This window comes from Chrysemys picta, chromosome 8 (assembly GCF_011386835.1).
Source record: "Chrysemys picta bellii isolate R12L10 chromosome 8, ASM1138683v2, whole genome shotgun sequence".
NCBI lineage: Eukaryota > Metazoa > Chordata > Testudines > Emydidae > Chrysemys > Chrysemys picta.
In genome coordinates, this window is record NC_088798.1 from 78,278,480 (window position 1) to 78,303,913 (window position 25,434).

Sequence of the window (25,434 nt, forward strand, 5' to 3'; positions counted from 1 at the left end):
ACCTTGCACTGAGCAGGACAATCCAGTGGTGTCCAATAGCAACTAAGCAACCTTCTATGCAAGTGCTTACCCAGAAATTTCAACTTGATTTGTTGGAGTAAGTTAATTTTTGTTCATAGAGAATCTACTCCATCATTCACTTGGCAAAATTATCTGTCGGTGGCAGACCATCAGTTAAGTGGTAAAAAACACGAAAGGGAGAGTCACTGTTCCTTACCTATTTTGGTACAATACTGTATTGTTTCTAGACAGAAAATACCACTGCTAATTGGATTTTGGAAAACCACACTGCCCTGACAAAATGGGTGGCACTATTCACAACATTGGTTCAAACCTGCTAAATGGCAATGATAATTTTTTTTCAAACTAGCACTGAAATGTTTTTCTGAAGTCTTTGCATTATGTAACAAATGAATGAAGTATGGCAAAAGTTAAACATTTTTAAAGTGTTCAAGTATTACACTGCACTGCAAAAACAAAGAATAAATATTTGTTACACTTTTCTGTGTATGTATTTGCTATTTTGAAAATATTTATATAGCATACCAAGACAAGCTTATTGAGAAATACAGTCAGTATTTTTATTCTGTAACTGAAAAATGTTGGCTTATTTTTTCGCCCAAAAGCAATGAATGGTAAGTAATACATGATAAATACACAATAAACATATAGATATGATGGTAAAACATCATCCTAATGATTTCATTTAATTATCCTGAAATGCATTCTATTTAATATTCACTACTCAAAAGCCAATTTAAAAGTGAAAGAGGTGATGGGACTTATTCAGAAAGACGGACTGTCATTCATTGCAATAGTTATCTAATATACAGAAGTTAATAAAGCAGATTAATCTACAAGTCCCTTTAAGCCATCACTGAGTTTAGAACAACTGCCTCTTTGACCTTTAACCCTCCTGCTGTGCACCAGTAGCAGGTGCCAGCTGCACTAAAATTATGGCTGACGTGTTTTAACGCAAAGTCTTTTCTTACTTTGCTTCTGACCAGCAGCTGACCCTGCAGGAGTGATTGTTTCATGTGCTGGCCTAAAGGCTACATAAACCAGTAACTGATAAACAAAAGCATACATACACCAGCTGCCTAGCCTTAGGGTACACATCCTACACTGACACCTCTAGCAGTTTATCCTGCAAGCCAAATTATGGCTTTTTGTTTCCGTACATGCATTCTGTACAATACTTGTTACTTCATGGAACTAAACTTCCATCCACCCAAAGACCTGCCTGTGTTAACTTTGTCTCAATCGGAATGATTAGGAAGAGATTCTCATTTTGATTTAGCACCTTTAATAAGAGCATGCAATCTTCGGGTACATAGATGATAAAACTTAATTATGTAGTTGAGTGTTAAAATTCTTAAAATCAAATGCTTTAATTCATATCTAATATTGAATCAAGGCATAGCACTAAACAAAACAGCACCAGAAAGAGGACTAGGCTCCTGTGTATTTTTCTAATTTCATAATTAACAGCACTCCAGTGTAGTGATAACTGGATGGTTAGCATTACATTTTATATTGAAGTTACTGATGCATCTACATATATGCAGTTAGCGCTAGGTATAAAGCAAACAAAACCATATTTTTCATTAAGATGAGATGGCTCTGACATAGTTATCTTACTGATACAAATTACACAAGCACAAAAACAATCCGAGTAATGATTAAATGCAGTTATGTACATGGAAGAATACTAGTGTACATGTTAACATATTTAAATGGTTTCCCTTCATTAAAAAAATTATATATGATATTAAACCATCAATCAAAGCTGAAACACTAGAGTCTAAATGTATTGTCACTGGTTAAAATAAATGACTTTGAGACTGAATTTTGGCTCGCTCAATATGGTGTCTTTTCTGTTGCTTAGCCACCCAAGTCTCTGCTGGCTTGGGCTACATCTGGTATATTTCCATCCCTTTCAATTAATAAAGCAAGTTATGATACTATTGGATCACAGTTTTAAGCTGTGCTAAGAGGCTGAAAACAGATGTCCTCGTGAAAATCTCTCATTGTTGTATCAAGTCATTTAGGGCTCAATTCTGCCAGCCTTATTCCAGCACAGCATTTAAGCATATGCTTAACTTTAAACACAGAAACAGTTTCACTACAATGGGACTATTCAGGCACTTAAAATTAAGCACGTGCTTAAATACTTTACTGGATTGGGGTGCGAAAGTGCTCAGCACTTTTCAGAACTGAACCCTCTGAGTGTTATTCTATTTCCTTTTAATTACATATGCATACGCTGGAGTTTCCCCATGGATTTTTCTGCATGGTCCAAAGAGTATGTTATAAATCTCCTCAATGTTTTTATTTTGTTTAGTGTGAATGGCTCCACACTGGCTATATACTTCATTGAAGTCTATGGGAAAAACAAATACCACATAATTAAATGTATTAAAAAAAGGAAAATGGCAATTTGGATGGCACTTTTGATTTTAATAATATCCAGATCTGCCTTTAGTTACAACTGGATATTGCATTCTTGACTTTCCTGTCCTAAGCTGTTGCTCAATGTAGTTGTGAACTGTTTATGTTATTTAGATTTTGTTAGTTACCTAATCAAAGCTCTGAGCACCTGTGCAACATTAAAACATATAAAATTAAACACCATGACCCACATAATCTACCCATCATACAACAGTAGTCCTCCCCCATCAACAGGACCAGCTCTAGGCACCAGCAAACCAAGCACGTGCTTGGGGCGGCACAATTCCAGGGGCAGCATTCTGGGTTGTTGTTTTTTTGCTTCAGCAGTTGCACTCTCGGAAGTTTTTTTTTGCTTGGGTCTGCAAAAAACCTAGAGCCGGCCCTTCCCATCAACTGCACCAAATACCTCAAAACACCCTTCAAAGAAAAGCCCAAGAAAACAGATGAGCATTAAAAGGTGCCTGAAATCCAGCTCTGTTGAACAATTACCACATTCTACTTTAGAGATGGCCATATTTCTGTGGTGGGGAAAGTTACTCTGATATATTCTTTACTTACCTTACAGGGTTGTGAGAATTAATTCATTAGTGTTTGTAAATGTCTTTAAGATCTTTGGGGGAAAGTGGCTATAAAAGTAGACAATTGCAAAGGTCAAATGCAGATGATGACTGAACATTCTCAGATGGGACTAGCATGCTACCTTCATAACGATTTTACAGGACGGGCATAATTTAAAATACAAATATTTCTAGTTTAAAAACCAAAGAACAGCTCTTCCATTGATAAGCTAAGAGGTTGAGCAAATATATTAGGTTCATTTAGCTTATCGTACATGAAAAAGTCAATCTGAACTAACAGCACACATGAATTTAGAAGCTTTACCAGATCATTTATTTAATGACCTTTCTATAATGCAACATTTCAGCTCAAGTGATAATTATAGTAATACTCTGAACTTTGATAGCACCTCCCATTCATTACCCTTAATTAATACAGCCTTACAACACCCTTTTGAGGTAGGATTATTACTCTATTTGCAGGTGGCAAAGTAAGTTGCCTGAGGACACACAGGAAGTCTGTGGCAAAGCCAGGAGTAGAACCCAGAGCTGATTCCCATTCCCATGCCTTCAAGAGACACCAATACCTCAAAACATGAATGTTAAGTAGTCGTTTATGGCACTATACTGTCCTTGAGTCCCCATCTCATATTTGTGCTTTCAGGCTCCCATCTACTTATTTAAAAATAATGTTGCTATGTGACAGATCAAAGAAAACTGAAAGGGAAGTGGTGTCCTTTTAATCACAAGGCGATACTTCTTCTCTACCGCTCTAAAGGCTAAAGAAAAAGGATTGGTACCTCCGTGATTATGGCAACAAATACATTTAGTGAATTATAGTCAATGACCGAATCACATCAATTCATGGTGCACAACCACTCACTGAGAATTTTATAAGGGAAGATTTGTTGTGAAATATTTCATGTCCAGTTTGGAATCAGAAATCTACACTCAAGATATCCCTTCTATGCTTCTAAACTGGATACATGAACAATAAGACTTCCCAAACAAAATGTCATGGCTAATTGTATGCAACAAAATGAGGTGGAGCCATAAGATAAAATACATCTTTCTCTTTTTAAGTATGGGAAGATGTTCATTAAAGAGGGACTTCACAAGCAACCAGTCATTTGCTTTGCCAGTGACTCCCCTGGCTTTTTCAATTTCTTCACACTCGCTTTTCAGTAAGAATTTTCCCCCTCCCTGCCCAGCTTTCTCTCCTACAGTGAACCAGTAGTAAAGTGGTCATCTTGGGTTCATGACATCACTCTGTGACCCCCAAAATGACTTTGGATTGTGACGGTACAATTTCAGCTGTCTGACTGCACAGCTAACACAAAAGGATGCGAGACAGATGCCATTTGCCTAAATACAAATATGTGTGGTTGGTTTTTTGTGTGCTAATTATGAAAAACATCAGACAGAAACATTAACACATTTTATTAATGACATATTTTAGAGTGTTCCCAAGTGAGACAGGTCTACTTTAAATCCTCATGTAAATTCACAGCATCTATTAAGTATGCTGTTGCTTCTCCTGCTGCTTACTGCAATGAAATGGAATAAGAATTTTAAGTATGAAAAATGTACCATACAGTATGTCAAAATGCTTAACAATACCACTTCAATCTAAGCACAGGAAACAACAACAAAAAGGCAGCTGATTTCCTTTTTGTTGTAATTCACTTTGGGATTCATGGCATGAAAAGCACTATAGAAAAGTAATTTTCATTGACTGACTGACTGACTGCAGAAAAGAATGAATGTGGTTTCCATTTATGTCTCTGCTGAAGCATGATCCCTATAGTTCATGTCAGCTATTCAAAATCTGTAGTTAAATGCAATTGGTTTAAAAAAATAGAAAGACATGTTGGCTTTTTTAGCCTTGGCTTGAACCAAAGAGCTGCATAGCACATAAAAAGATGAAGCTATTTGTTTCAAAGAAGCTGTGTTAACATTACATAAGACTGGAACTCTTTAGAGTGACATTAGCTAAGAATGTAAAATTAAAATCACATCAGTAATACTGCCTCTTAGAATGGGCTCATTCTGGGTATGTGGAAGGTGTTGTTTCCGCAGCTCTTGCAATTATGCTGCTAACGGCAACTCCAATAAGGATGTTCATTCTACACAATTTTATTTTATTCTATTAATCTAGCAGACAGGACCAGCTACACTAAACAGACACAACTCTTAAAACCCCACTGCTCTCCCTCCAAGCACACTAACTCAACTGCCTACCCCACGGGGATTTTCCACTCTAAGGCATAACTAAATGAATACCTATCAACAGATTGCAGTTAATGCAAATCTTTTAATATTTCTGACTGTTAATCCTAAATAATCTGCACAATTTTTTTTTTTACCCTTGAGGCTCTAGCAGATTGGTGCCCATTGCTATCCATTACTAAACATTCAATCTCATATGTACTCCTTTTTTCAAGCTTTTACTGTGATTAAGCCACTTGTGGAATTTTATTTAATAGAGGCATATTTTCTGTTCTATGCTAAGCGCAAGGTGATGTATGTACTGTCACTGACAACACCTGTCACAAACTCTTCTAACAGGCTGTCAATGACATAAATCACACAATGATGAAGTTAACTTTTATAAAATGAGATTAGGCTGCATCTTGCTTTGATAATCCTCTTTGTTAATGAGAGAAAAATATCAGGACACAAAATAAGAGGCTGTAAGTGCATAGAGATAGTATAACATAACACCTCTATTATTTTCCTTGTGAAGCCTGTTATATCATCATCAATAATAACCCTTTGAACTTGTATTGCATCTTCCCTCAGAGGACCTTAAAGTGAATTGTAGGAAAATATCATCAATCCCATTTTATGGATGAGAAAACTGAGGTACATTTCAATTTGTCTGATACAAAAAGAAAATCATTTAATCAAGATATTCTAGTTTCATAGCTCGTTAAACAACTTTAGATGAGATACTCTTCATGATCCACTAGAAACTTTTAAATGTCTAATTATGATTCCAGAGATTCAGGCTGAAAAAATGTTCTAACTAGTAAATAATTACAGTATCATTGCATCAGTTTAGTTTAAAGAGCTGACAAACCTCTCTAAACTCAAAGCACAATTAGTCATTAGGGTCTAGTTTTTCAGCACTGTTAAGCAATTTGTAACCCATTCCTTTTAATAGGGTTATGCATTACTTAACCGACACAGATGTCTTGAAAACTGAGACCTCTAGTTATGAAGCAGCAACCTTGTTCATTAGCCTCCATGATAGTCAAATCATCTATAAAACCAGTGTTTAATGGCCAGCCGATGAATAATCAATGGCTCACTTTTCATCTGAGTGTGAAAATGAGAATAATCTAATATCTTGTCCCTCTGGTAAGATGCAAGGCCTTGAGTTCCGTTTCTATTCAGGGCTGATTTATAACCCAATGGAAACCTGATGTAAACATATGATCAATGAGTCCCATCACTGCTAATAATAACCCCCAACCGGCCCACTCCCTCATCTCAAAAGCCATCCCTTTAGGCTATTAGCTCCGGCCAGCTAATCCTCTCTACTATTCCTGCCTGCTGCTTTTACCTTGGCCATCCGTTCAGTCCAGCAGACTCAGAAGTAATTTTATACGCTGCAGAGAGCGGGTGGAATTGATTTTTCACTCAGCACTCAGTTCCCATCTGAATAATTATCAATTTTACTGCCTCATAAAGGGAAGAGTCAAAATTTCAAATCAATTCAAAAGAGCTTCTGAGACTACAGAAACCATGCATGAGAATAAAGGTCAAAGTTGTCAGTGACCTCGGGAGATGATGTCAGATATTAGTACACTGAATAGTTGACATCAGAGGCACTCAATATGATATGACTAGTGCTAATGCAAATCATATTTATGCTGACTACTGGAGACCAGTCATTAATATTTAAAAGAGTATCTGAAAGCCTGCATTCAAAATAAATATAATGTATTCCACAGATTATGAAGTTAATAAAGATTGATCACTGCTTAGTCTTATGCTATAAATTGAAAGATTACCGAGTATTATTAATAACACACAAAATATTACATTAAGGTTGTAACAAAAGCAACAAATGTGTGGAAATTCAAAGTCAAGGCTGCCATTCTGTCCTTTAGACTCCCATCACTGTGCTCATGTTACAGTACTGCCCACTATTACATATGCAAATACGGAATCCATTGCCAGATTCCATAGAACTTGCACAGGGTAAGGGTACTGTGAGACATGACAATGGCATCATGTCATATCTCAACAGTGCCAGTGATAAATGTCTCAAATATACTCACAATATGCTATGTGCCAATTATAGCGGGCATGCTTAAAAAGCCAGCATTTGCCATGCTCATCCTCTAAATTAGAATAGTAAGTAACAATTACCACACAGTTACCCCAGTTATCACATGCTGATTTTTTTTTTAAATGGCAACCAACACATTTGCTACCTAAGAATGAAGACAAAGGTCATTGTAACGTGGTGTTTTGTGGACATCCTTTGTTTTCTTTAAATGCCCCAACAATTCTGTTGTTGTGAAACTGTGTCAGTGAAACTGTATTGGGTGTTTTGGGACCCCATGGATCCTTGCAGTGTAGTAGTTCTAGGTACTAAAAAAAGCCAAATGAAATTTTAAGATAAACTAATTAGTCCGATACCCTGCACCTGCCTAAACACCACATAACCTTAATGTTTCAGGACCATAATGTACACTGCTGGGAGAAAAAGTCCTTCCTGACTACTGCAGTAGACAGTTTCTTCCCTAAAGCGTGATATTTGATTACTCTTACATTTGCCTTTGACACAAAATCCCCCAAATAAAATGTCACCTACTGCACAAATAAAATATTGTAGCACAATATCAAACACATCTAACTAGAAAAATGTGCTGATCTAAAATACTACAATGTTCTTGCTCTACCTCAAATATTTTAGAGATGCTCCCTCCCTTTTTTTAAAAAATAACTGTGGGGGATTATTTATAAAATGAGTATAATGATGAATATTGCATTTCATCAGCCTATGAGCTAAAGTGAAACATTGTAAAAGAAGCAACAGAGGGTCCTGTGGCACCTTTAAGACTAACAGAAGTATTGGGAGCATAAGCTTTCGTGGGTAAGAACCTCACTTCTTCAGATGCAAGAAGTTATCCTAAAATGTAAGTACAATAACCAGGTCATCAGCATGACAAAAAATATTTTCACAATACTGCAATAATACTGGCATGAAAACAACTCTGAAATTAATTGGGGTGCAAATATATCAATGTAGAGAGCCCAATCCTGTTAGCAAATAATTGGAGTTATCATAATCTAAATTACTTCAAGATGATGAAAATAAATAGGGAAAAGCTTTGTTCACAAATTTAATAATACCTCATAGGAAAGTTGAGCAGTGCTTAAGTTTACCTGCTGTAGTACTTCAGGGTTCTGTTGCATGAAGTGCAGTAATCTTTGTCCATCCTGTGATATTTCTCTACATCTTACTGGTTTTTTGCCTTCCTTTGCTATGTGCTTGAAGAGGTAGGTAACAACGTAGTCTAAACTAGCACAACAGCTGGAGGAGACAATTGTATCTGCATAAGCAATGAAAGAAATAGTTTTGTAATCGCTTTTGTAATAAAACAAAACAATTATTACAAATAACTTGCAGGAGTGAAGAAAATAATACACACAAGGCAAGCCTGGAAGTTTATTTTAGATATCAGGTTAAATGATACTTAATTTTACTACTTGTTCTTTTGCTTTTAAGATTTCTTGGTATTAAGCAGATTATGGCCCCAATCCTGCAATTCACAATGGACAGTGGACTGCTGGGTCCATGCAGAGTCCTACAAACTTCATGGAGGTTCTGTGTGAGCACAGTGATTTACCCGCACATTGTAAATTGCAAAATCAGGACCTTACTTTTACTGATATGAAATTATATATTCCGCAGACTTCAGATTTTTGGAAACGAAGACTGTTCGTTTATAGCCTTGTGACAAAGTTTAAACATTCAGTTTAAAGAGACACTGTGAATGTTTAAAGTCACTTTTTTAACCTCTTGACTGCTGCTGAGCATCTCAGATGTGTATAAGTGAAGGGTTGTACTAGTAGCATCCCCCCCAAACAGTATCTATCATTTTCTAGTCTACAAACGTGTGCCAGATATTTTACAGGACGCACCTAAGTGGCGCTTCCCTGCCCCTCAGAGGTTACAACCTGCACATTAGATGCCAAACAATGAGTGAGGATCACAAACAGCAGGGAGGGGAATGGGATAAGGAAGGAGAAGCGTTACAGCAAAGTATCAGTTGGTTACCTAGTTTAAGGCATGATGGTCCAATTACCTTTTTTAAAAAAATAAAGAAGATAATATCATAGAAATGATGGTTACCGACTAATGTTCCATTGTTTTCCCTGGAATGTAAAGGCATGACAGCAAAGCAGGATATCTTGGAAGCAGGAGCAACAGCAACCTCATAGCTTTACTTATTGTATCTATAACTAAGGTAACAGGCTGGGAGATTAAAAGCTTAAACCTATTTGAAAGTAACTATGTATGTCTGATTTATGTAAGTTATTTTGTTGCTAGGTGTTGCCTGCTGTGCTGCTGCTGTGAAAGTGGATTTTGTTTGTTTACATGCATCAGTGTGGTGAGAACAGTATGCTGGCCCTTTTTAATCTGTGCAGTCTCCTTTTCTTCCTTCTAACTGTACTGGTACAAAATAGTAGCACTCACCCTTATTTTTTCTTAGTCTGACAGCTGACATTCTTCCTGGCCACAAGCACACTGGCTGCAGTTTAAACCCTCAATCGCTAGTCTCAGCTGTAGTTTCCCTACCAATTCTAATAATAGGTTCTAATTAGAGTCCCACTTTAACCAACTGTTGGTTCCTCATGATCCTAGCACCAGTCAAAGTTCTCTGTGCACACAGAATTGTTTAACTTCCTCATTTACTGGATGCAGGTTTCAGTAACAACTGATGTTCTCTGCAGGTGCAAACATCACATTCAAATGAGCTCACCAGCATTTAGGGCTCCATCCTGCTCCTGCTGATTTGAGTGGGAACAAGACTAGGTCACTTACAGCTCAGAGTGCTTACTTAGATGGCCTACTGGAGTAGGGGTGTGTGGGAGCTGGAGAAGGAATTAAACTGTTAAAATGCTCATTTGGAAGGGAAAGGGATTAGAAGGATCCAATTAAATGTATCTTGAGTTCTTTGAACTATGCTAATTTGGAGGCTTGCCAACCTTGCAGTGTTCATTTAAATATATCCCTCTAGTCTCTGGAATACTTTGATCTGTGTCAATTTAACTCTTTAACCTCTGTGTATCATGTTGTTTTTAACTTTCCTTTCTCTAAATACCAGTATTACATATTTTTCAAAGTTACATTCTTCTGAGGTCTTTGGAAATATTTGACAACACAGTCACAACTGACCTCACAAGGCTATGTCTACATAACGAGCTAGGGGTGTGATTCCCAGTTTGCGGACTCATACTTGCATTACCTCTCATTGGGCTAGCATGAGTATCTATAGCAGCAGAGCTGTGGCAGCACAGGTAGCGGCAGCACAAGTATGTCCCCACCGATTTCATGCGGGATTGTATTCAGCACAGCTAGTCTGTGCTGCCACTTCCACGACCCATATTACCACAAGTACATCATTGAGCTAGTGTGCGCACATGTAGGCGAGCTGGAAATCACACCCTAGCTTGTAGTGTAGACGTCGCCTATGACATGATCCTGAAAGGTATTAAGCTCTCCCAAGAGGTGCTGCGCTCCCTTTTCAATGGTTTTCAGTGGGAGCTGTGGATACTCCAACACCTCAAAGGAGTGCTTCAGACCTTGCAGAAGCAAGCCCAATTGTCTTAATCCCACTCCACTAAAATCAGTTGATGTTTTGTCATTGAATTCAACTAGTGCAGGCTGTTGGGAAGATCGGGAAGATCTGCCTGAGTAAAGACTGAAGGAACAGGCCCTTATTGTTTTCTCTACTAAAAACAGTCTTGCATGTTAACAAGAGATACAACTGATGGCCGAATTGAAGCAACATCAATAATGGTAATCTATTTGAAAATACAAATTCCATTGGATGGTTTTGTTGTACTTCTACACCAGTGATTTAACTCCATTTGGTTTTAAATTGAATAAAACAAAGTAAATCATTAACATCCGTTTATAAAATGGCAGTGGCTCTAAACATGCTGATACTGTGCAAGTAGATATTTTACATTCTACAGTAAGTGATCTTAGCAGGACAGTGGACAGGTCTATCTTATCACCGGCTCATAAGGATCTGATACAAGTGTTAAGGGCTACTTATATTTTCCCATAACGATATATCAAATATGCTTTTCAGCGCTCATTTTTCCTTCTGATTGCAAGGGCATCACGGAGGTGAAGGTCACGCAAGCCCCCCAAACTGATTTTTCTGGGTGTGCAGAGCCTTGTGTTGAAGCTGGCTGAAGTTCTTATTGAATCTCACACAAGACAGATAAGCATATATATGGAGTAAATACGTTTAAGAAAAAGCTTCAATTTCTGGGCTGTAGGTAGAAGGGAAAGATGGAAAAGGGAGAGAAAGGATCACATGGGAAAACTGGGAGGCAGGCCTGTATAAATAGGAAAAGCCAAGATGATTGCCTGAGCACTCAAACCAGTTACTTATTTATATCAGCCTTAAGGTGGCTGACATTATTGAAAAAACAACTTGAAGAGGCCTTTTGGCTTTAACATTAACATTCGGTGAATGGTGCCAATAGATGTAAAGAGCATTATTTTTAAATGGTTTGCTAACATTGTTGAGCATGCCATAATTTAAGAGATTTTTTTTGTTTCTAAGATAAAGGTAAATGGGACAGACTTGAGTTAAGTGGCATTTCTCTGTCCATCAATTTCGAACACTACAATGCCAGCATTATCTGCCTTTGTGGGTAAATCAGGAAAGTAAACAGATTTAAGCAACTTAACATCTAAATTAGAAAGCAAGGCATAGAAAATGTTATATTTTTCTTTTTCACAATGAATGGCATAATTACACTATTAATCATAGGAGAATTAGAAAAGCTTCACATAGAGCTTAGTGACAACATGCCAGGCAGGCTACATTAAAAGGTTCCAATCCACTGAGTCAGCTGTGAAAAAGCCAGGTAAACACTTTAGAAGAGAACTGTTGGAGTGTTTATCCTTGCAATAAAAGCCTAGATGAGGGCTTCCATTACAGCTGATTTACAGCCAGGGGCCTCCAAAGGAATAAATATCATTTCACAGTATATTATCAAGTGTGAAATCATGATGCATGCAGAGTGTCCACTCAGGGACAGAATGAACAGTGCTGAGAAATGAGGATTTGGGGCTTCTTTATTCTACAGCTAGAGCTACAGTACAAATTTCAAATGCTGAGCTTCCATGAACTAAGAGAAATGAAAATATATAGACAAACATTTCTCCTAGGGAGGGGGAAAAAAGTCATTTCCTGGTATTACATTTTTTAAATAAAAGAGGTATTTCATTTTTATAATTATTTTTGAAGATGATTCATAAGTTCTAACGGTTTGCAATACATTGTACCCTATCAGACTGCTTGCAGCCTTGACACTGCTATTCTTCAAGATGCTTTGGCAGCATGGATATAATTCACTAAGAGAGGGATCCAATTTATATCACAATTGTCCATTTTCAAAGGGCAGAAGTCTATGCTGGAAGATGAACAAAAATGAAATAATTGTTTGCTTCACTGTCAGATAACATGTATTACTTCATATGCTGGGATTTTTCAAAGAAGCCAAAGAGAGTTAGGAACCCAAATCCCAATGAAATTTAACTGGATTTGGGCATTTAACTCCCTTAGGATCATGGCCATTAATTGTTCTTATTGAGGGAAGATCAGCTTTTGTTGACATTGTAGGAACAGGAAAATTACTTATTTTACTGTGTAAAGTTAACTACCTGAATATATGAATTGATTTTATGGCTTATGTGACAGAATCGATACCTCCCATCAAGAAATCAGTTTTCAATACATGTTGATGTTATTAAGAAACAGGATATTGTAGTTAAATAATCACTTTACCACTCAGACATGGACTGTAAAAAGGCTCTGTTTCTGATTGACAATTCAGGGAAAGACAAGTGAGTTCCTTTTAATGTGCAAGTGAGGTTCATTCAGATCAAAGGGTATGTCTCATTACTTGACCTTTATGTAGAGTCAAATGTTCTTTAGAAATACTAGGGAATGCAAGAGAAAAATGGGAAACATAACTGGAATTTTACTAAATCTAGTAGACAGCAGTCCAACGTAACTGAAAGTGGACAGAAATTAATTCACCTGCCAAGAAATTGCACCTGTGCAACTATTATTGTCAATACACTAGTGGAAAAGATTGCTTCAGGATCACAAAGTTACAATAAGGTTCGTACATGACCCAGTCAAAGTAGTCGTGGGTGAGGTAGGAGTCAAACTAAGTAGAGCTGAGTGAAATTTTTTTGACAAATAGTTTATTTGGCATTTTGGTAGTATATAATAAAATGATCGGAGGACTCCTTACTAATGCTCCTTATCTATTCAATGTCCATTTCTTCACTAAGCATGCTATTTCTAATAGGAGAAACATAGAATCTGTTTTGTGATGTTCTGGAACGCTCTGTGATGCCCAGTGTACTCATTTATTACTACAGGGCTTGAGTGACCTTAGAGGTAATAAACTCTAGCTACTAGAAAGTCTATATAAACAAATATCATACCTACAGGCTATTCATTAAATACAACTCCTAGCACAAAGTAATAAGAGAGCCATTCCTGGCTATCATTTTAAGGTCCTGTTTTCTAGCCTGGTTAGAAAATGTAACTGCAACATATGCATCTTTCTTCAAGGCTCTATACTCTTCCCTCATATTTCGACTGAATTTAAGCTACTGAAATCAAATTTCAGTTTCAATCAAATATCTGGACAATAATCTGTTAAAAAGTGCTAATGAATGAAGACCAATTACAACCAGACTACTTTTAATATAATTCTAAGTATGATGCTTGTTTACTCTGTGAAGTATAGCCAATAAATATTCTTTATAATGTAAAACCTAGTTTTTCTTTTTTATTGATAAGGTTAGCTTAGCCATCTCTACTCACCTACCTGTCATGCTGATAAATGAAAAGTGAACGGCTGGAAGTTACTGTTACGTATGCTAACAAATTTTATCTCTGAAGGGCAAAATGAGTCATATAATAACGTTCTCTACTATGAGGATTATGGGACAAATAAATCATTTTATATTTCACTGTTGTAAAACTTCTTCAATGATAACCGAACTAGAAGCACATCATTATTATTTTTAAAGTTTCTAATTTGTAGAAAGATCATTTTAAAATATTAATGCAATACGCTATCGGCCAGATTTTGAGAGCTCAGAGCTCAGCTCCCATTTAGACACCTAAAAGAAGTGGTCAGATTATCAAAATGCTCAGCACCCACCATCTCCCATGGTCTCTGGACAATAATTTGTTAAACTGCAAATGAATGTTCTAATGGGCCACTTATTGTAGAAGCTTAAGTGAGAGTGGTTGGGTGCTGAGTTGTTCATTTTTTAAATCTCACTCTAATGACTACATATTCCCCACATTCCTATTTTAGCTAAATCATAAGTAACACTTACCCAGTGCAGTAAGTCCTTCAGATATTGAGGTAAGAATATACATTAGCACATGAGGTTCTAAACTGGTAATGAAACTCATATGATCCTGGGTGAGACATTCCAAGAGTGGGTAATATGACTGGCTTAGTTTTCGATATTGCTGAAAAAGAAAAACAAACATTGCTAGAAAGTAAGAAATACTATGGGCTAATAGAAATTATAGCATTAAAAATGAAAGCTGGCTGAAATATGAACAGGATTATAAAAATGCATAGAATGATGCTGTAATAAATCCCAATTATCTATTAAATTAACCGCTTTTTTCTAAAAAAAAAAAAATCTTATAGGTTGCCATACAAATACATAAACTCAGTTTTAGTTTACAAAAATATAATGAAGTCATATTAACCTTTTTACGCTACATCCCATTAGCAGCTCAGTAAAACTGTTATAAAACATTAGTCAGACCAAGTGTTCTGGGACCAGTTTGACAGTTCAGTGGCTAGTGCTTCCTCATCTATATAGAAGACTTTTTGAGACTAACCCCAGGTTGGCTGAACGCATCACAGTGATTACTGTCTTGTGCAAGGATCCTGCAACTTGACCAGCATAGACGGACCCTTGTGCCCATTGACTTTAATTGGGTTCTGTGTGGGCATAAATATCTGGCTGTCTGGATCCATTTGCAGGATCAAGGCTTTAGAGTGGGTTATTAGGGGCATTACCTTCACTACTGGCATGACTGTCAGTCTTGGCTGCATGGGCACTCACTATCATGTAGCTATATACCAGTATTTAACTGGGGTAATTTTTCAAAAGGGCTAAGGCAAAAGTCTGAGTATTTAGCACCTCTAACTATCTGATTCATCCCTCAGTGCAGAAAATGGCAGCTCCAAATGAAAATGTTCTGAAGAAAGTTCCATGATCCAAGCTAAGGCTGATCATGCACTCGATTTGTTGTCTTTGAGAAGTGACAGCTCCATTGGTATGAGACTAGACATCCCAAAGAAAGTTTGGTTAAAATTTTAATGTTGTCTTATAGAAAACACACCACAAGAGTTATATAAATTCAGATTAATCCCAGACTGACAGATCATATAGGGCCAAATACTGCTTTAAATTACATCCAGGGAACCCCAACGAAGCCATTGGTTTGCCCGGACATAAAAAGCCAGAAATGGCTTCTCTCTTTCCCAGACATATTTTTGTGAATATTTTGGAAATGTTACAATTTTTATGATAATTCTATCATACATGGAAATATTAATATTCTGGATGTGACTAAAATACACTCAAATAACTGGACTAAAAATATAAACTGCATTTGAGCTGTTCTAGATCCTGCTGTCTCATTATAACAATTTGAAGCCTGTGGTGATATTATTTCATATTTCACATAAAGACTCCCAAGATGAATAATTGCTTACAAGCAAGTCACTGTGGGATACTGAAAGCAGCATTTTGACAAAGGCCTGGAGTACATTGTCAAAGTGGTTGTCCCCATACAACTTGAAGACGCCAAAGCTGACATAATTTCCACATAAGGCAGATTTGAGTGCAGAATAGCAGATGGAAATGCCCTTGAGTTTCAGTGGATAAACCTGATCTTTTGACAGAGTCCCAAGAGACAGGATCTGATTACCTGTTCAGAAAAAAAGGAGAGAAAGAAACTGACAAACAGTTGCAAATCTGGATAGCTCTGTCACTTAACATTTTCATTTTACTCTTTTATCATTTTTTGTCTTTATTTTTATGATTGCCTACCTGGATAGGATCTTACTTTCATAATTATAGTAAAAAGCAATTGGAACATTTTACATACATAGCATGAATATATTTAAAAATCTGCTGAGTTATTAAGAGTGTAAAAGGTAAAAACATAACCCATGGAGTCTCAGTTATTGACGTAGGCCAACATCCTCAATTGGCATGGACCTTTCAACCCAGGCACAGCCACAGAGCCTTCAGTGTGGTTCCACATGTTAGATCTGACTGCAGAATCAGGGCCTTAACTGATAGTTTTCCATACTGTAATTTAGCCTGGTTTTGATCTATTACCATGGTGGCCTCTTGGGATGGTTGTTTATGTACATACACATTACACATACCACTCACACCACAGATACATCCATTACAAAACCAACTATTTTACCAGTCCACATATGTGACCCACTCAGATAATCTGAGTCTTTCTAATGTAAAAATATTACAGAACTGTAAATATTTGGTGTTGCTAGTATGAGGCAATAGTGATTTTTGGTTCTGTTGTGCAATAACTCACAAGAGTTTTTCTAATGCTCTCTATTTGTTTATCCAGGTACCTATATGACCTCCATTTTCATAGTATCAGAGCACCTTAGTCACTATTGTATTGATCCTCGCAATGCCCCTGTAAGAAGGGAGGTATTATTCCCATTAACTGAGGCATAGTGACTCTTATGGCTGTCTATGTAACATCGACGTTGGCAGGCAGAATCAAACCTGGGACCTCTGGAGCTAAATGCGTAAGCCTCTACTGCATAAGCTAAAACCACATGGCTCTTAGCCAAGGCCATAGCAGACTCATCAATCTCTAGGTGGTCTAGGTGCCACTAGAGGGGGACAGAGCATCACACCCAGCAGGCATGGATTACATCTATACTGGGAGTTATTCCCAAATAGCTAATCCTGATTACCAATAGGCGTGAATGCTCTTAGTCTGGAATAAGAGTCGTCACGTGGATTAAGTTAATTTGGAATAAAGCACTCTTATTCTGGCTTAAGCACCCTCCTCACTGGACCATGCTCTTCTCGTAGCAGGGTAGCTGCTAAAGAATGAGATGTAAGTTTAGGACTGATTTTCTGTTACTGTTCTTCCATTCACTTGAAGTAATCCTTCAGAAATAAATACATAAACCAACAATACAAGGAACTTAATGTCATTTAATTCACAACAAGGCCTGATTTTTAAGGGGACTTTCACCCAGCCTTCTGTTCTGCTGATGCAATTTTACATCTCTAAATATTGTACTTGCATTAATTTTGTTCTCACAACTAATTCTGGATGCAAGTTCTACCACTCCAATTACTAACTACATGATCTGCATCTGCAATTGGGTACTTAAACCAAACAAGTGGTAGGATGTAACCCCTAAATCTATTGGTGGTGTGAAAATATATGTGCATATTTTGCACCCACAAAAGGTAAATTGTCTTTTTAAAATCTGGATTGGAATGACAGATAACAAAACAACATAAACTTTCACACTGGTGGTTTGGCACATTGCAAATATCAGACAGACACAGACACGGTATCATTTCACATACTAATATTCTTGGGCACGTTCTATTCAACTGAAAAGAAGGCAAATAAGTCTCCTGGATGCTTAAGTAGAACTGAAGAGAAGGTGGGTGAGGTAACATATTTTATTGGACCAACTTCTGTTGGAGAGAGAGAGAGACACACACAAGTTTTCAAGCTACCCAGAGCTCTTCTTCAGGTCTTGTTTCTCGAATATCCTGGGACCAACATGGCTATAACAACACCGGATAAAGTAAAATTGGACTACTGTAGTGAAAAGAAGAGAAAGGGGAGGGTATATTCCACAAGTTGCACCAGCAATGAAATGTGAGTAAAGACTCTCCAAGCAACATAACCAATATGCTCAAGGCCAAGATGTTCAAAAATTGGATGCCTAAAGTTTTCAGAGGAGACAAAAACTGGATGTTGGCATTTGAGAGAGTCTACAATGGATAACAATATATTTTAGCATTCTCCTCCACCAACAGGTGTCACTGTAAATGCCAATACTAAGCTACAAAAGAAGGAAATAGAAAAATAGTACCTGAGCATAAAAAACAATCAATTTTTAAATTGGGGAGTAGATTAAAAATCTAATAATACTAATACAGCAAGGAACAATTTAGCCAAAAATTTAAAAAGAAATGTTATTTTATTAAGTTGCTAGGACTGAATGGATTGCAACACTATGTTTTGAAATACATGTTCTAGAAGCAATTTAAAGCTCATTAGAAATAATTGTCTCTGGCTACTAGAAAATGTGGTAAAATTTAATCCTCATCCAAATGTTACCTGGGCTCTGAGAACAGGAAATTGTTTTGTGCTACTGTGGCTAACCTCAACGCTGACCCTATATAGTAACTGCTAGAACAGCTGAAAGCTGAAGCAAAATTAAAAACTTATATCAAAGTATATCATGACAGAATGCAGATAAATAAAAACGGCATATTGAAAGTATTATTTTTATGTCAGTCTCCTATAACAGAGAGGTAGAGGTGTTACTAAAAATGTAAAGAAACCACAAAACAAAGTAATAGATGCTCCCAAAATGCACTGGAACACAGTTCTTCTTCAGCTGAGAACCTAAGAACATATAACAAGGAGATTTAGGGTTTATCTACACAGGGACATCCAGGAAGGTTAACCCGAATTAACAGAAGGTGTGATTCTGAAGTGGATTAGTTAAAATGAATTACAAAGTGAATTAAGCTAAAGCGAATTAAGGCCACTTCAATTCTGAGTAATATCATTCACACAGGGATTTAATGCGGTTTAACTAATGTAGTTCAAATTCACATCTTTAATTAATTTGGATTAACTTTCCTGGATGTCCCTATGTAGAAAAGCCCTAAGAACTAGACTTGTGTATATAGAACTAAAAGTGAAATTCAATGACCGTATATGGCTAAGAATGGTGGACTTCGCTGTCCCTAAATCCTGTCAATTTCCCCCGCTGACAGTAATTTTTTAAATTATTTGTATCCTGGAGGATTTTTATCATTCAGTCAGACTGGCTGCAAGGGATACAACACAGTATATTTTGTCACACTAACTATGGAGTGCTACAATGAGAGTTTACCTCTCAAGCAGGAGCCTAAGCCAAGTCCAAATGAATGTAGGGTTGTTTTTTTTCGTACCACTTCAGTGACTGCATTCAATCACAAAGTCTGCTTAAACTAAATTGCCTTTGCCACAGTACTCATGTCAGTGACAAGGTATTGTAATGGAGATTTTAGTCGCTGGTGCCACCGCATTCACAGCACAGCAAGTGGTAAACAGACTTAACGGTAGGTATCCATTTATTTAGGGTCTGACTTTCAGAAGTGCCATGCACCCACAATTGTAGTTAAAGACAATGGGGGTTGAAGATACTCAGTATCTCCGGAAGTGAGGCCCTTAGGCGTTTATACCATCCTCTTCATTGCAATATGTAAGATATCCCTATATACCAGTCTGCCATTACATAGGACACTACAGAGAGTGTTCCACTTAGAGTGAAGTGGAGAGAAGAGATATATAAATCTGCAAACACACTCCCTTTTTTACTTGAACACATAATTCTTATAGAATATAGAAATACAGAATGCAGCATGTGTTTGTGTACATACAGCAGTCCATAAACATGCCAATCCACCTAAAATGCAAGTTGTGAGTGGAAAGAAGTGTACGGTCCTCCCAAATAAATGTTCAGAAAAGTCATTCATATTTAAGAAATAAGACAAGAGTGAAAGTGCATTTCCAGACAGCAAATGCATGTTTGACGTAACGGTACTGTAGGAGACACAAGGCCTGAGGCAATAGTTTTTCATTGCCGGAGGAAGGTCACATTTTCTTCGACATGCAGTGTCTGCATTTAAAAAAAGGAAAGAATCACATGCCAGACAGCTTTGATCAGGGAGTTCCAGACTGAGGAAACCAAAGAGTTGTAACAATAATCACCAGTGCAGCACGTTTAGGTACTGGTGAGAAAAGCGGACTGGCATCAGATGACCTCAGCTGCTGCTTGTGCATTGCAGGGTTGACCAGACAGAGAGACAGCTTGGACCGAGGTTTTGAATTGATTTATAGATCAAGAGGATCTTCAGTGTAACTGAGCCATAATCTGGAGTTTTCCTGTTGTTAGTTTGGTGCCAGTCAGAATTCTAAAAGCAGAATTTTTACCAACTGGATATAGATATGTCTCTGTGTGTGAGGATATCATTATCTGAGAGGAATAGAGAAAAAGTCTGTATTAACATAATCCCTCATTTCACCTACTGATGTAAATCACACTATAACTAAGTTTATTTCCACATTTATACAAAATATGCATCTGTGTTGCCAATTTTTGCAATTATATCATTAGCCTTGTGTTGTATGGTGTTTTTCTTAAAGCTCCACTTCATAAAATCATGTTGCTATATAAGACTCTCAACTTCTGTTTTTAAAAAAAACATGTTAACAAGGCGGGTAATCCTTCAAAGGACAGGACAGGGATTTAGATACTCCAGTTAGCTGGAGATCCTCTAATAATAATTTATATAGTGCTTTACATATTCAAATGACTGTACAGACATGAACTAATTAATTCTCTCCTCTCCTGAAGTAGTATTATCCTTATTTAACAGATTAGGAAACTGACAAAAAGGTGATCTGGATTGGCCAAGACCACGCAGTGAGTCACTGCCAGAGCTAGGATAAGAATCCTGGAACTCTGGATTCCCAACCCTTTGCTCATTCCTCCAGAGAACACCACCTGCCCCTTCCAATGACTCAGAAGTATACCCCTAAATGTCAAAGAAATGTCAATTGAATGCTAAAATCCTACAGACTATAGTTTAGTTACTCTGAAATAGAGTGCCTCCATTGCATTTTTAAAGATAAATTAAACGTGCTCTTAACCTAGTTTTGTTGCCATAAAAAGTCACTACTGGCCAACATATGAGATTCCAGAGCATTTCCCTATACTTAAAATGTCAGACATTATGTTGTGGTGATTGGTGGTAAATGGTGGCATTTTAATAGTTTGATTGTAAGCCAATTTATTTTAGTCTCTTGAAATGGCTTTACTGCCTGTTATAACAAACTATATCAGAGAAATACCAATTTGTGTTGGCAAGGTTCACTGCAACCCAGAAACCTTCACCTGTATGTTTTCATCCTGTAGAATGATTCAAACATGTTGGGAAAACCTTGGCTGCCTTTAAACATGCCTATAATCATGTTAGTCTCTCTTTGTATAGTAGGACACACGTCTACTTTATCAACATTTTCAAAAGGAGACACAAAATGAAAATGAAGAAAGAAGGGTTACTTATCCTACAGTTACTGTGGTTCTTCAAGATGTATTGTCCACACAAATTAGCCCAATTACTCATACAAGAAAAGAAAAGTTAATGATTTCCCAATCTGTCACAATCAGACTTTGAAAAGATCATTATTGTCTTCCAGAGCCCTTTCAACGCTGCTAAGGACTATATGGACAGTTATTAAAAACTACAAAACAACGTGGACACTGTGATGCTGGCAGAGAAGGTGCCAGCTCATGCCAAAGTTCCCATGAACACTGACAGATATTTAGCTGGAACCAGTCTGGGTCACCAGTGTGTTAGTATTATTAAACGAGGTATTAGAATTATAAGAATATGTTTTAGTGATTAGACTTTATTGAATGTTTGAGAGTTGCTGCATACATTAATCTCACTAATAACATCTGTAACCAGTTTCTATTACTTTTTGAAACTTAAGATTGGAACTCATTTGTGTGTAGATATGTTTACCTGCTTTAACCTTGCAAATAACTTTCTTATTTCCTTTTCCTAGTTAATAAATCTTTAGATAGTTTATTATAGGATTGGCTACTGTATGAGATCTAAAGTGCAACTGACCTGGGGTAAGCAGATTGGAGTACCCAAGAATACCGTCTGTGACTCCATGTTAAGACTGTTATAGTGCCTGAGGAGTTTACGCTTGATAATTGGTTGGTAAAATCAAAGTGCAGAACTCACAACCAATTTGGGGTTCATGCCCTTGTTCTTAACAGTCTGCCCTGAGGTTGGTACTCATGGTCTTGAGCACTGCAGGACAGCTTGGCAGATAAATACTATGGTATTTGGAAATCTTGTCATAATTATTTGAAATAATCAAATCTATTTTAAAATATATTATTTATGGCAGATTCATAGATTTCAAGGCCAGGAAAGACACTGTGATCATCTAGTCTGACCTCCTGTATAACACAAGTCATAGAACTAGAAACATTGAGGCTTTGTCTCATCTTCCATCATAGCATCTTCAGGAATAGGGAGAAGTAACTGTCCCAATGGGGGTTCCAGTAATCTCTTCAACTCTACTACTTATCTTACTACTAATCTTAAATCTGGTACTGCTTTAGGCCTTTCCTTTGAATAGCACAGCTCATCTCTAGCAAGACCCAGAAGACATCAGATTCCTCCTGGCAAAGGCTGACAATCTCTTGGGGGACTGAGAATTTACTGGGCTTTCCAGGTGTACCATAAAAAGTGTTTGGGACAGCAGTTAGCAAGTGAAGTTTTTTTCAGAATGTAGAGAAAAGTTACCATCAGTTATGAATGGAACAGGGTGAGATCCAGTAAAGATGGAGTAGATGATGAGGGCAAGGGTTACAAGGCATACGCCAACTGATGAGTGATCAATGACGAGGTGATTTTTCAAAAATGAAAAAAAAGATGGTAAAAGTCGATTGAGGCAGGAAAAGGTGGACAGCAGGATTGCACAGGGATCCAGGAAGAATGAGTCAACTGGGCTTAAAGCAACAACATAACTATCTATCTTTTTGATCATCAAGAGGAAGCACATAGCAATTAAATCTAAATTAAATGCATAGCTAATAGTATTTAGGATGCTTAAAAGTTACCAGTTTTTATCTTTTCCTGAGCTGAACTGTTTTTTATTTTGTTTAATCACTCTCATAAATTTAGTTGAGAACAGGTTGAAAAAACCGTGGCAGCACACTAACTGATGTAGTTGAAAATAAAATGGTGGAGATGAGTTTATTAGAAATAAGATTTACTTGGAATCATTTTTTCCTTCCCTAAATAAGTGCTTTCTGCAGTCTGCATATCCTGACTGCCTCTGTACACTACAAATCAAATGTGTAATTACATCTAAGTATCTTTTAACAAGAAGCCATTGAACACATACCAATTCCAGCTCCAGAATGTATCTGTAAGTGCAGTAAACACAAATTTTAAAACATCAGTTTTGTTTCTTAAAAAAAAAAAGAAAAAGAAAAAGAAAAAGGATTTTTATGGCCTTTCCTTAAAATAAAGTGGCATTACAAAAACTTAGTAACATTTCTTTCAAAATATGGATTGAGTCCCAATATAGATAGCTGATGTCAGAGACCTGTTTCGATTCTGTGCATGTCTTGAGCTGGAAAGATGGGGCAACTTATAAATGTTTAAACAGTGCTCAGAGGTGAAGTTGTTATGGGCCCATTATGTTTTGGAACTGCTGGAATATATTCTAGATACATGCAGTCACTCCAGACCTCTCAACCTGTAGCTTTGGATCAAACAGAGTGTAGGTCATGGAATACATGTCTGCATCCACATCTCAAAGAATAAAAGTTACAACACAGGTAGCTGTCTTTTCTTCTTCGAGTGGCTGCAGACATGTATTCCACTCAGGTGACTCACAGCCCATTCACTGAGGAGATGGGGCTCAGAGTCTATTTACTCAGAGACCGTAGAACTGTCTTCTCAAAGTTTGCATTGGCCCTAGATGCCGTGGTTATAGTTGTCACGGAGTGTGGGGGGACACAAGGCCCTGCACCCCCGGCTTCCTGCGATTCACCATGAATCTCAGCCAGCCAGTAAAGCAGAAGGTTTATTTAGACGACAGGAACACAGTCCAAGACAGGTCTTGCAGGCACAGACAACAGGACCCTCTCAGTTAGGTCCATCTTGGGGTCCCAGGGGCACTACAGCCCCGTTGGGGGGTCAGAGCCCCGTCCGGGCTCCCCTCCATTACCAGCCAGCTCCTGAAACTCCAACTCCCTCCAGCGTCTCCTCCCCCAGCCTTTGTTTAGTTTTGCGGGTCAAGGTGTCACCTGGCCTCTAACCCTTCCTGGGTTCTCATGTTACATGCTCAGGTATTCTCCCTCAAGGCCAGTCTCCCATCCCCCGTGCAGACCATCCTAGCCACACTCCCCTGCAACCTTCACAGGCCAACAACACTCCCCACTCAGCATTCAAAGGCCACATTAAGAACAGTCCCAGTTTATCACAATAGTCTAATGTCTAGCAAAGGTTTCTACTTAGGATCATGTTGCAGCTCTGCAGATATCTACTATAGAAACATCTCTAAGAAATGCTAGTGATGTTGCTTTAGTCTCATCAAACAAGCCTGTAGTAACTTTGGAGGCACAATCTGAGTTGTTCCATAAGCCATAGTAATACACATCATTATCCACTTAGCAATGGTCGGAGCTGAGACTGATTGTCCTTTCATTTGCTCAATATAAGATACGAAGAGATGAGGTGATGAACAAAATGATCTAGTCCTTTCCTGTTAAAATGCCAAACACCTTCTTACATCTAAAGTATGAAGGCATTGTTCTTTTGCACCCAAGTGTGGTTTGGGAAAAAATACAGGTAAGTAAATAACCTGATTAAAGTGAAACTGAGATATCACTTTTAACAGAAATTTTGGATGTGGTGTTAAATCTACTTCGTCTTTGAAGAACTGGGTGTATGTAGGATCTGCCATTAAGGCTTGTAATTCACTGACTTGTAAGCATACGTTATAACTAACAAGAAGGCTGTCTTCTGGGATTGGAGAACTAACAAGCGTGTGGCTATCAGCTCGAACGGTGGACCCAACAGTGCCACAAGCGCCGTATTACAGTCCCACGACACCATTTTCTTCAATAGTGGAAAAAGACGGACAATGCCTTTCAGAAAACTACCTACCATAGGATTTGAAAATACAGACTGTCACACAGTCTGAAGTGGTTCACAACTGTGAGCACCAACCTCAGAGCAGACTGCCAAAAAACAGGGCAGAGATCC

The 25,434-nt window shown here is 37.6% G+C and overlaps 1 protein-coding gene across 8 annotated transcripts in view; it reads right to left on the reverse strand.

Moving 5' to 3' along the window:
• RANBP17 (RAN binding protein 17) overlaps positions 1–25,434 on the reverse strand; it is a 256,109-nt gene that overhangs the window by 31,730 nt on the left and 198,945 nt on the right. For all 8 annotated transcript variants that reach the window (XR_010589850.1, XR_010589849.1, XR_010589851.1 and 5 more), the window contains 3 exons: positions 16,050–16,264; positions 14,644–14,782; positions 8,412–8,578 (listed from right to left, as the gene is read on the reverse strand). Coding sequence is in view for 5 of the 8 variants with exons in the window: in XM_005284080.4 (XP_005284137.1) it covers positions 8,412–8,578; positions 14,644–14,782; positions 16,050–16,264 (521 nt within the window). In the remaining 3 variants the exon portion in view is untranslated. The remainder of the gene's footprint in view (positions 1–8,411; positions 8,579–14,643; positions 14,783–16,049; positions 16,265–25,434) is intronic.